At 44.9% G+C, this 12,798-nt stretch overlaps 1 protein-coding gene across 14 annotated transcripts in view; it reads left to right on the forward strand.

Annotated features, from left to right (window-relative positions):
- The window catches only part of tcf4 (transcription factor 4), a 163,933-nt gene extending 152,293 nt beyond the window's left edge, over nt 1-11,640 (forward strand). For 6 of the 14 annotated variants that reach the window (XM_078088410.1, XM_078088412.1, XM_078088419.1 and 3 more), the window contains 5 exons: nt 1,601-1,799; nt 4,798-4,969; nt 6,672-6,901; nt 7,381-7,519; nt 10,406-11,640. In XM_078088410.1, the coding sequence (XP_077944536.1) occupies nt 1,601-1,799; nt 4,798-4,969; nt 6,672-6,901; nt 7,381-7,519; nt 10,406-10,454 (789 nt within the window). In that variant the 3' untranslated portion in view covers nt 10,455-11,640. The remainder of the gene's footprint in view (nt 1-1,600; nt 1,800-4,797; nt 4,970-6,671; nt 6,902-7,380; nt 7,520-10,405) is intronic. The other 8 variants (XM_078088411.1, XM_078088413.1, XM_078088420.1 and 5 more) reach the window with 3 other exon arrangements.
- The last annotated feature ends 1,158 nt before the right edge of the window (nt 11,641-12,798 follow it).

The following is a 12,798-nucleotide window of genomic DNA, read 5'->3' on the forward strand; positions in this document are numbered from 1 at the left end:
GGCGTACATTTTAAAGTTGAACGCATCAATGTGGGACCATGAAGGGCTCCTGTAAACACTTTCATCATACGCACATTGGTTGTGTGGCTACGAATGGTGATGACACACAGGCCCAGCCGCGTGCACGGTGAAAGGCCACCGCTGTAGAGGGATTTATTGCACAAAAATTGGCCATGCGGCAAAATAACCTTCACATGTCTCATTATTTCCTTATTATTTAGATTCATTGCTGCAAAAAACGTCACTTTTGTTTTGTTGATTTCAATTACATTTAAAAAAAAAAGAAAACGTATTCATGATCTATTTTAATTTGCTCCAAAAATTAACAGATTGTTAAAGCGTTCCCAAAGATAAAACGCAACATTCTAACAGCTTTCACAGAAACATACCGATTATTATTTGTCATATCCGGCCACATTCCTGCTGATATGTTCAGAGCAGAAAGCTCTGGAACAGGACGGTGAGAGAGAGCGATCGGAAACGCAGGACGCCACACACACACACACGCACACACACACGTACACACACACACACACACACGCACGCACGCACGCACGCACGCACGCACACACACACATGAAGAGAACCCATTTTGTGCCAAAACAGTGAGTCCCTGTTGGAAGCTGCTCAGTGCTCTGGGAATTAGAAATCCCACAATTAAACATATGGGCATTAAGATAATTGTCAGTTGTTGTGCTGTCGCGTGGACATGTGTGTGTTTGTGTGCGCGTGGACATGTGTGTGTTTGTGTGCGCGTGGACATGCGTGTGGCAGACAGATGGACAGGAGTCAGCCAAGCACACACACACACACACACACACACACATGGAGCCCTACAGCATTTACATGAGAACACTCATGAAAAACAAGAAGACACACCAGAGTTCCCAAAAGAAGAAGAAAACAGTGTAAATAAACATGTCCGACATGCAGATATGAGACACACACAAGATGCACACAAGGACACGCAGTCTGGATAAGCACAGTTTTCCTACTCAATTGTCATTGAAATGTAAAAACTGAGAGGACGCATGTGCTCTAAGGAGGGCAGAGCGCCCCCAGCAGGCTGGTCACAGAACGACAACATCTGGAGGAGAAAGAAGGGCGTTCAGAGAGACATCCATTCTCCACTGGTGCTTCTTATGACCGCCTCATTGTCATGTCGTGTTAAATAGGGAGGTTTTTCACTTTAGGATTTATACCAAAACAATTAGATACAATTGGTTCCTGTCGCGCAACGTTCAATCACCTTAAAGTGCAATAATTAACAGTAAGATTTAGATAAATATAAAGTATTATATTTCATAAAAACAGAGAAGCAGGACAGCACTTAAAAACCTCTGGATGAATAATAAACTATGTATACATAGTAATTATAGTATTATAGGATTTACTGAGGTGTGAACGAATGCGGAGGGCTCATGCACAAGACCAAACTCTCTAATTTGGGAGCCATTGATCTCTTCATTTTCCCTCCATTTCTGAAGTGCCTTGAATTGGGTTTTTTTTACACGTAATTGATTGATTTGAGTTTTATCGCACGAAAATTGCCAACATGTTGGTCCATATTGAATAGTCTTTCTGTTCCCTCTCCTCCCAGGTGGGCTCTCACAGAGAAGAGGGCAGCGGCGTGGGCCCTCTGCGCGGCGGGCACTCGATGGCGGGCCAGGGGGCGGGGCCTCAGATGCCGGTCCAGTCGGCCACATCGCCGGACATCAACCAGTCCGACCCGTACCGCGGTGAGACCCGCCCCCGCTTTGACACCAGTTCCACCAGACTGATGAATTATACATTCAAATGTACGGGTCCCCTTTTATATTTCGGTTGGTTTAATTCCAGCGTGTACGGATTGCAGAGGGATTGAGAGAAAAGAAAAAACAAACTGCATCAGCATCTGTTGTTGATGTGGCATGCGTGTGTTCCCACTGATATCCCATCATGCACTCAGGCAAACACACACAAGCACAACGAATCCCACATGGTAGTATAATAATAATGCTTAAATGAGAACTGATGAAGACAAAGAAGGAAAAAGAGAGCAAAGAGGACAATAAAGACAAAGAGGAAATGGATGACAGCAGAAGAAGAGCAGACAACGAAGAAATACATGTAAAGAAATAAAATAAGAGTGGACAGGAAACAGTCATGAAGAAATAATAGTATTTGAAGGGAAGAGAAAGAAGTATGAAAATATCAAAAAGAGAAAACAACTGAAGAATTAGGAAAGGGAAGAATAGAAGAAAGGAAAAGAAAATGTAGCTCTAATGGAGAGAAAGATGAAAAATAACAGCAGGAAAAATAAGAAACCGATTAAAATGCCAAGAAAGACGATGAAGAGCAGGAAACTATCAGGAAGTGGACACGTAGAGTTGGTCTCAGCTTCATCTCCCACACAGTGAAAAAAGAAAAGGGAAACCTAACTAGGGTGCAAACAAATGTGTGTGTGGAAGCGGAGCAGGAGAACCGTATATGAGGAGCAAATTAGCCTGCAGCCCTTTTTAAAGGCTGGAAATGAGTCTGCTGGCAGGGAAAGTTCAGCAAGCAGCAGCCAGAACCACGTGTGTGTAAAGAGGTTCCTTACTCTTCCATCCGTTCACACACACACACACAGATGAGTGTGTGCAGAGGCTGTAAACGGAGGGCATTAAAAGGATTTTGGCAACAAACCCTTCACATTTGTGGTTTCCCCCCAGCTCCCTAACTCAATTTGAAAATATATTTTATTCAAGTATATTGTGTTTAAATTTGATATCATTGATATTCGTTCCACCTGCTTTATCTCTCTGTAATAGTGGTGATGAATTTACGTACTGTATGTATCATCAATTACATCTTTAGGGTGAGGCCCCCCCTCCAGTTGTACAAGTCAGATTATGAATCCTTGGCCGTGTTATGTGCTTTTCACTTTTCTAAGTCAACTTAGAGATCAATGAACTCAGAGTCTGGAGGAAATAACGCTCGATGTCCGTCACAAACTGTCCCGCTTTGGGAAGCCATATGCAACCAAGAAATGCTAGCTATTGTAAATAGCTTTTTAATTTCTTTTGTCTTCCTGCAGCTGCTGCACAACCATACGCATAGTATTTTAAAAGCCCCTGGAAACATCACAACATTGAATATGCATGAGTGCATCTTAAGGTGAACAGTCACTAACTCAGCTAATGCGCCTTGGCAGCATTGTGTGGGTGGAGTTTGATCGGTATGATTGACAGTGACCAAACCCCCCCGACAACTCCCACAATATGTTTTTATTTTATGTCATATGACGTCTTGACAGCAGACTACAATTCATAGAATCATAGCAACTAGTTAGAAAACCGCTCTATCTTTGGAAGGCAATTCAGGGTTGCAGATTGGAGCAGCAGCAATGCATTGTGGGAGAGTAGTTAATTAACAACACATTTAAAAACGAGCAGATTCAGTCCGCATTCTGATATCTTTGAGTTTACTTCATTTTGTCTGTTTCACTGTGCGAAGAATTGAAATCAGGCGAGAGTCAGGTACACACACACACACACACGCACACGGACACACACACACACACACACACACACACACACACGCACACGGACACACACACACACACACACACACACACACACACACACACACGGACACACACACACACACACACACACACACACACACACACACACACGGACACACACACACACACACACACACACGGACACACACACGGCTTCAGACAGACACTGAGAGGCACGTTTCTCAGTGCAAAGCCTTTTTTCAGGCATCTATTTGAGCACAAACAGTCCTTGTATGGAGGGAGACACAGGCACACAAAGCAAACACAGGCCGTCACTCAAAGCCGCTGACAAAATGCCTCCAGTCAGCAGACGGAGACTCAAAATGGCCGATTGTTTCAGGCGCGCGTGTGTGTGTGTGTGTGAGAGAGGCTTTTCTGCTGGTTGAGAAGTTGGCAGCTTCCCAGAGATGGAGCCGTACCGACATCCAATAAAGGCTGCTGTGTTGTAGTGGGGTTGGGTTGTATTTGGATGAATTTGGTGATGGAGGAGTTGCCGCCATATTCCCCCGTCCTGGTGGCACACGTGATTCTAATGCTGTTGTCAGAAATGATCGATATGTCAGAGATGGACTTGCTGCGAGGATGCTGAATTCATATGGTTTATAAGTTGTGGCACAACTCGACAACATCTTAAGGTAGATTTCCTGTGTGTTGCAGTTAATGCGCCTTTTCAACCTTCTGAAAACCAGTCAGTTTAACAGTGGCTTTGTAGCTAGTTGGGAGGACCTCAAAAACTGATTTTTTTGCAGTGCCATGAGTCAAAAAAAAGTTTATTAATCATTTTATAATTGAATTTCTTATTCATTTATCAAGCATTTTTGTCTGCTACCAAAATTGGGGGAAAAAGCTTCCTTGTGGTCTACATACTGTATTTACATATTCACACTCTCTACTTTCTTCAGCAGTCAGACACTTTCTCTTTTTTGCTCAGGTGACTGCTGGTTCCCTGCATGTCATCCTCAGGCTGTTAGTCCTCATTCCAACGTTCTCATCCTTCATCGCTCTGTGGCCTCATCCCTTGTCCTCCTCTGTCAAGAAAACCTCAAATTAGGTTACTTCTTCAAAATGTGGAAAGTTGAAACAGTTTCGCTCACATGTCTTGAATTGTCCACCAGAGTTTTCTAAAGGACGGTTACTATGACAGCGGTCACTTTGCCAATCGCCGTGGAAGTGATGCCGGCCTCCCAACAAGGGGTCGTATCCTGTATTCTACCTGCAGATCTCTAACCCCTCCTCTCTTCTTCCTGCAGCCCTCTCTGGAGGCCTTCAGGGCCAGAGCACCTCCTCCGTCAGCTCCGAGATCAAGTCGGAGGACGAGGGGGACGAAAATCTCCTGCAGGACCCAAAGTCCATGGAGGCCAAGAAGGAGGACGGCGACAGCAAGGACCTGAAATCAATTGAGAGGTTAAGATCTAGGTTCAGGTACCTCACAGACACTCCATCAAACCCCTCAGCTGAGCCGGGACCCCCGTTCAACCCGACACACCCACGGACTCAGAGGCCTTCCTTGGTCAAAGCGTCCCCGGTCGAGCGCTCCAGGAGTCACCAACCGTTGCAGATGTTGGATTTAGTTCAAAATACTGCGACTATAACTTGTCCAGTCAGCGTTCTCCTGGCATAGAGCATTTGTGGAGATTTAAATGGCTTGATGCCACTTTACATGGATTGACTCATACAGATATTCCTTCTACGGCTGTGCAGTAACCACCAATCAGTGTCCAGCTAAGGTTGATTGCTGCTCTAAAGCAAAGATGAACCAAGGTGTTTTCTGGAGAGAGGGGACACAAGGAAGGCCTGTCAGCTGTGCGTGTTTTGGGAACCAGCCTCTGGACTTTGATGAAGTGACCAAGTGTGATGAGAAGCAGCTAAATACATACGTGAACACAGAGCACCTGGCAGTTCTCTATTCTGAACTTGTCCGGTGAGTCACTTCTCGGTCTTGAGCCTGATTTTAACTGTTTCTCACACAACAGAGTAGAGCCCACTGTGACTATTCTCCAAGAGGCGCTGCCATGCACTCAGAGCTGGGAAATAAACACCATCAGAAACATTGAAAACTTGGCGAGGCCACTCAGAGTGCAGCCCACAGATGGCCTGCACCAGGGAAGCCAGGGGTCCCTCCCCTGCAGAACCTAATGGGTCCTTCCTTGGCCCATGGTCCACCCCACCAAGTCTCAGGAAAGTAGGGCTAGTAGTTCAGTAATCCAGACAAAGGTAATGTAATGTGAGGGGCATTGGAACAGCTCCGAGTCTGTTGGACACCACCACCACATTTCAGGAAAACCAGAGCAGCTGTTTTCTTCAGTAATACAAGCCAAAAAGAAGAACCTCCTTTGGGAATGGGATGAGTATTCTTGATTTTGGTGGTAAACAATAGGTGTGTTTCAACATATTGCACCGGCAGGTATAAAGCAGTCAATAAATGGACTCAGTAATAGAAAGATAAATGTTGCTCACAGTGATTATTTCCCTTTCTGGTTGAAACTGAGCAGCCTTCATACCCGCATTGATATTTCTCATCCAGAGGAACATTTGAAACATATGGATGCCGCAAGATTGTACATTATGTTGGGGTCATAATGATGATGATGCAAATGTGATGATGAACCAGACAAGTCAAATGTGGCCCAAGCTGTGCTGCAGGGTTTGGAAACATACGGTCATGTGATCCAGCAAAGCTTTTGTTTCTCTGTATCAGATCACTACAAAATCCTTCCTCCATTTTCACACTAAACAAACAAAGATGTTACTCCAGACGGGATCAATATCACGGGATTAAAAGCTTCATAATGTAGTCCCTTCGTTTTAATTTGGCACAAATAGAAGTATTATAAGAATAATCAAGAAGTCAAATAAACATCCATCCAAAGTGCTTCCTTGGGTCATGTCTGCCAGTTTGCCCTGGAATGGATCCTCGTCTGGATATTCACTTCCTATTTAAACTCACAAGTCTGTGAACTCAACATTATCACCACGTGACCAATCAGAGGTCTGTTTCCATGCCCTGCTCCCTGCTACCCCCCACTAAAGGAATCATCCGGTGTAGCAAGAAAATAACAACATATCCTCCTCTTCCTCCTTGCCCTCCTTCCCTTGCTTCCTCCTCCCTCGCTGGTTACCGCAGCAACAACGACGACGAGGACCTGTCTCCGGAGCAGAAGATGGAGCGAGAGCGGGAGCGCAGGATGGCGAACAACGCACGGGAGCGCCTGCGTGTCCGCGACATCAACGAGGCGTTCAAGGAGCTGGGCAAGATGGTGCAGCTGCACCTGAAGAGCGACAAACCCCAGACCAAGTTACTGATCCTCCACCAGGCCGTGGCCGTCATCCTCAGTCTGGAGCAGCAAGTGCGAGGTCGGTTTAGTGCAGACAAGCTCCCCACCGCCCCGAATACGCTTTATGATTATCTATTTATTTATTACAACAATATCAACAATAGGAAGTAGTATTCATCTTGAACCTTCTTTGACTGCAGTATTCCATTTTAGTAATTTGTGGATCTTAACGACTGGTAATATTCCATATTTAGTTTCCTCTGCTTTGAATCTGAAGTTACTTTGTATTTTGGAAATCGAGGTTCATGAGGTGAAAAGTAGTTCAACATATGCGGTGCTGAAAGAGTTCCATGAGAGGGCAGCAGTGGCACCTGGTGACTGTTCAACCCTGGCTCAGGTTCTTAGCTTTCCTACCCCCCCTCCCCCCCTCTCTCCCTGTCTCCCTCTCTCTCCCTCTCTCCCTCTCTCCCTCTCCCTCTCTCTCTCCCTCCCTCTCTCCCTCCCCCCCTCTCTCCCTCCCTTTCTCCCTCTCTCCCTCTCCCTCTCTCCCTCGCCCAGAGCGGAACCTGAATCCCAAAGCGGCCTGTCTGAAGCGCCGCGAGGAGGAGAAGGGCGCCGTGTCAGCGGACGGGGCTCCCCTCTCATTGGCCGCAGCGCACCATGCCATGAGCGACGCGTCAAACCCGCTGGGACAAATGTAAAACGCAGCGCCCCCCCTCCACCCCGAATGGTCAGAAGATTTCACTTAGAAACTAATCTGCTGTTGTACCTTTAACAAAAGACCTAAGAATCAGAATTCAGAAACCAGCTAACTGGTAAATCATTTACCATAAAGTTTGACTGAACTGTGGCAAAAGAAACATGTCGTCAATGAAAACAATTTGAGCTGAATATATCCTTCATTAACACATTTGCGCTCCCTCAAAGGGAAAAGGAACTTTCTATTAATTCATTGTCTGTGTACCTTTTAACAGAATTATAGAAACAAAAACTTCTGGTTCAGGAAGATTCTGGTAAAGCAAACACAGCGCCCTATTTGGCATATGTTAAGGAATAAAAATGCCTTTATTTAAATAGATGTTGTAGTAGTAGTCGAAGTAAAAGTAGTTTAAATGTAAGTGAATTTTAAATCAATTAATAAATCAACACCTATTGGAAATCATTCTAAACCCCACATTCACAGATGAAAAGGGATATATTGTTTTTACCATTATTATGCAGGTTAAAAGGTTAAAATTGACATGGACATCATGGACACATGGCAATGAGGTCAAATGACTCATTTGGAGAAGCTCCTGTTATTAATATCTGACTGAGCTGATGATCTGTGACGATTTAGTCCAAAATCAGAGGTCAGAACTTGAGTTTCTGTCGGGTCTGGTACATTTCAACAACAGATTGGCAGTAAGTGTGATTTTAATGTGTGACTGTGTGTATCTGTTGCTCTACTTTGTTCTGCAATTGCACAACGCCACATTGTTTCCTACGAATGTACCTTGTTAAAAGGAGTTTAACAACAAGACAGAGTGATGGAACACTGTGCCATAGTGCAACACTACATGGCTTCTTTCAAGTGTGTGTTGTGTGATCTTTTCGCCGATATGATATTCATAACTATGTTTTTCATTAGTGCACAACCCCCTGAAACTAAGAATGTACAATGTAATGACATTCATGGTCACCAGAGCATGAACACTAGTGTAGGGCTGCACGGTGTACGGGTTCAGACGGTGTACCGGTATCAGATTTAACTTTATTTATAACTTTATAACAACAAACACTCTTTAACAGGATAAAACACAACAGCTTGTCACACACAAACAATTTGCAACACTAATAATTGTACCTTTATAAAAATGACCCCGCTGAACTGCATGCTGGGTAAAGCTCACAACAAGAAGTAACTCTGCTGCTAGCAAGTTGGCCAGCGAGAGGCGAACAGCTGTTTGCAGCCACAACACGCTAACACGCTAACAAGCTAACTCGCGGCCAGCGGCAAACAGCTGTTCGGGTAGCGCCGGGCCTTTTCGGGGTGAATGAATTACCGTGATATACCGGGATACCGTCAGACTCTTTCCTAATATAGAGATATGGATTTTTAGCCATAGCGTGCAGCCCTACGCTAGTGATCTAGTGATGCCATCACTTTCAAACTGCCAAACTGTCTGTAGTAGTAGAAATGTATATTTCTTATCATTTTAAGGAAAACAACCAGAAAAGGATTCTTATGGACCCCTGAGTTTAATGAGCACAGTCACGCTCAACGGAACTGTTCCCTTTCTATTTTGACAGCTTTTGGTTGGATAAACTTGGCTTGATAAGTCTCTGCCCTACTTGGCAAATCAGGCACCAACAAAACTGACACAATGTTTCATCAAATCTCAAAATCCATCTACTATATATGTTAGAAAAGGACTATTTTTTGTTATGTGATGCTCTGGGACACATAAACTTCCGTAAGGAGACGGCTGTAACTCAGAGGAGGATTTTGTGAGCTGAATAACTTTTCCCTATTCAAATCTTCATGTCTTACAAAAAGACTTTTCCGTCCTCCATTTAAGTGAATGAACATGAGACCGACGCTCCCCAAGCCATCTTCAATTACGGCCTTTTGCGGCCATTAAGTTACAAAATGACACAGTATGTTGCTCTGGTAGGGCACCGACCTCTCAATCACAGTAACTGTGATGCTTCCTGGTTCATTTTCTTTGGACGAGGCAGATCTGGTTCATTTTATACTCAGAAGTCAAACTTTTTTTATGTAATGCTCCACTGAGCAACTTCTAGAGAAATGAACGGGGCGCCGCCGAGACGTGTAATCATTTCTCCTTACGCGTCCACGGTGGGCGGGGCGCTGTTGGTGCGACAGTTGACGAAGCGCGGTACCTATGAGGAACCAATTCACTGTTTCTGAGTGAATTTGTCTCTGAAACTGTGTCCCAAAGTTGCTAGGCTGCATCCTTGTAGCCTGCAGCCTTCAGCAGCCTTCGGGCTGCGTCCTCCAACAACCGTATGGGCTGAACCGAGCGGCCTCTGAAATGGGACGGTCTGGCCTACGGGGGGACGTCCTGCTTGCGTCATCAGCTTTACTTCCGCTGCTCCTGTTGCCTAGCAACCTGCTGATCTTAACAATAAAAGCCGTAAAACCCCCAAAACGTATAAAGTAGAGGTAAGGAAGATACAGTTCTTCATATTTCATTCAATTTAGGAAGATACGCTTCTCCTCCGGAGAGTGATATATTTCAGGCTGAGAGAAGAACATTTCCAGTTAGCCGCCTCCGTGCTGAATAAATTAAATCCTCGTCGGCCCGCACTGCATGCTGGGATATGGTGGGCCGCAAAGGATAGATCAGATGTGTCCTCCAAATCGGCTCCTGGAGGGCTGCGTCCCTCAACCACGTTCGGAGGAGCCGACAGATTGGAACAGGCGAGTTGTATCAGAAGTGACGTATGCGGTCGACAAATGCGTCCTTAAGGATGCAGCCTAGCGACTTTGAGACACAGCCTTTGTGTGTGATTCTGTGGGAGTACACACCCATGCCCCGCCCCCACTCTTTATTTCCCCCCTCTATGTGTCCCCCAGGTCCAAGGTGCCAGAGTTCATCAAGATGATGAGTGACCACTTCCTCTGACAGCGTTACCATAACAACCTGGCACACGATCAACTCTCCGGATCTGCGGCCTGACCAATCAGATCGGCCTCTTTCCCTCTCTTATCCTCCATCTCTTATCCTCCACCTCCTCACCTTCTGTCGAGAGCACAAACCTCAGTCAAATGCTGTCGTCACTTTGCATCTCCAGCCGAGGTGACCTGGATGCTGCTTTGTGGAGATGTTCAACTGCTGCAAAGTGGTGCTTTGTGGGAACTTTTGACACAAAGTGACAGCAACGGACAAGTCTTTGGAATCACTCTTCTTCTCGTTCTACTTGTTTTGTCAGCATTCCAAGTTTTAAAGAACATAAGGGTTCTCTATATGTATATACATATATATATTTATATATATATGTATATACATGTATATAGATGTATATACAGTATATGTGAGAAAACATGATAAAAAACCTTTTAAAGTGAGTGACAGTGAGGAGGGAATGAGTTGTGGAGGGTTGTTCAGAATGGAGCAAAACATATCACAAAGTGTTTGTAAGTGTTTTTTTTTTTAAGCAACATTGCGCAGCTGTTGTTGAATGCAGCTATGGAATGACTCTGACTGAATGGCAATCCTACGCCACACTGTGGATGAAGCTGTGCCTGATCTCCTCTTGGATGCAAAGCAGTCAGATTCACACGGAGAAGCAAAGCAAATAACACAAAATGGTACAGGAACATTTCCAAACAGTATGACAGAAGCAAGCTGCCCACTCACACGTCCTCTTACGAGCCACACTCCACGGATCAAAGTACTCATTTAAAAGAAAGAACATATTAGGTGCTGAACAAATCGATTGAAGGTTGTGAAAGTTTTCTGACTATCATAGATGCCGAGAGAAAACCGGGGCAGAAAATACATGGGCAACTCGTTCTTCCCCTTCTAATGCATTCCCTCTTAGCCCGCAAACATTCACAGCACATGTTCAGTGTGAAAACAATCCCCTGAATTTTTTATGAGCTTTATGCTGACGACCACGTTGACTTTTTTAGCAAGAAGCAAAATTGTAGGAATTGTCAAGTTTGTAGTGGGATCATAAACAGTTGTACCCGAATGGCCCGTGTGTATCTACTGGGAGAAAGAAAAAATTTATGAATCAATCAGTTAATTAATCTGTGTATGACCCCAGAGCGACTTTGCCGCCTAAATCATTAAAGCTAGAATGACAGAAGAAGAACATGAAGGAAGAATCATGCAGTAATGAAAAAGTGAACTTCTAAATGCCGCAGCAAGGAGGACTTTCCTTCACACCTTCGTCTGAGATTGCTGTTGTACGTCCGAAGTGCAAATTACAAAGATGACGACAGAACGAAGGAGTCATGGGCAAACGCCCCGAACCGGAGTCGGATATCCACAGGTAGAGCATGCGGTGGTTCTCGTGTCCGGGCCTTTGCTGAAATCCAAGGACCGCTGGGCAGATGGTTCGAAGGATGGACCAACGACACGAATAGCGTGGCCAGATGGGAAGAGCTCTGCACTCCGCGCTGAAGTGAGTTCTACTGCATGATAGCACATTCCCTGGATCACGGTCACTCCAGCACGAGTGGTCCAGGTCTCCCCAAAGGCCTGAGCTATGGGGGTTCGGGAGTTGTTGGAGGGTTAGGGGGAAGGATTCAAGCGGCCCAACATCCTTAGGAGCCAGAGATAGAGGAACAAGAGGAGGAATCTAGTGGTCTAAATGACGGCATCCCTTTAGGGGAAGCAAGGAAGCAATCACCATGGTGAGGGTGTACACTTTTCTTCTGGGGGCCAACAAGCAGAAGTAAAAGCATTATTGTTTGCGTTATTCATTTCCTGGTTTGGTATCAGGCAGATCAAAAACCAAAATCTTTAACCTGCCCTCTGGACCGGCCTGGGGTAAATACCCTGCTGGCGAGTTGCTATGAGATGCTAGCTGAGTGGGCTGTCGCTGGGACCTTTAGCTGCTACAAGTTCCATTGGCTGTGTAATCCTTATCTGTTTATGTCTGGCAAAATTTAGAACACTGTCCCATCTTCTGTATTGTAGAGACTAAAGACTGTAGACATGTCTGACCTAAAGTTCAAACATTCTGATCACTTTGGTACGCTCAAAATACATATGATGGAAAACATTGGCATCTTTGAATTAAATAAGATCAGCACTTAGACAATAAAACATTGACTTGGGAGTGGTACAGGAAAGGGATCGGATTAGGACAGAACGAGACTGTGACCTGGTGAAATGGAATAAATAGATCTGTACCAGATTTGTCAGGAAGACAAATGTATTATGTTGCTTTGCATTAAGGGAAGGTAAAGAGAATATCTGCATGAAAGTCCATTGTTTTAGGGTGAAGAAAAGTCTG

Source organism: Gasterosteus aculeatus, chromosome 14 (assembly GCF_964276395.1).
Source record: "Gasterosteus aculeatus chromosome 14, fGasAcu3.hap1.1, whole genome shotgun sequence".
NCBI classification, from domain to species: domain Eukaryota; kingdom Metazoa; phylum Chordata; class Actinopteri; order Perciformes; family Gasterosteidae; genus Gasterosteus; species Gasterosteus aculeatus.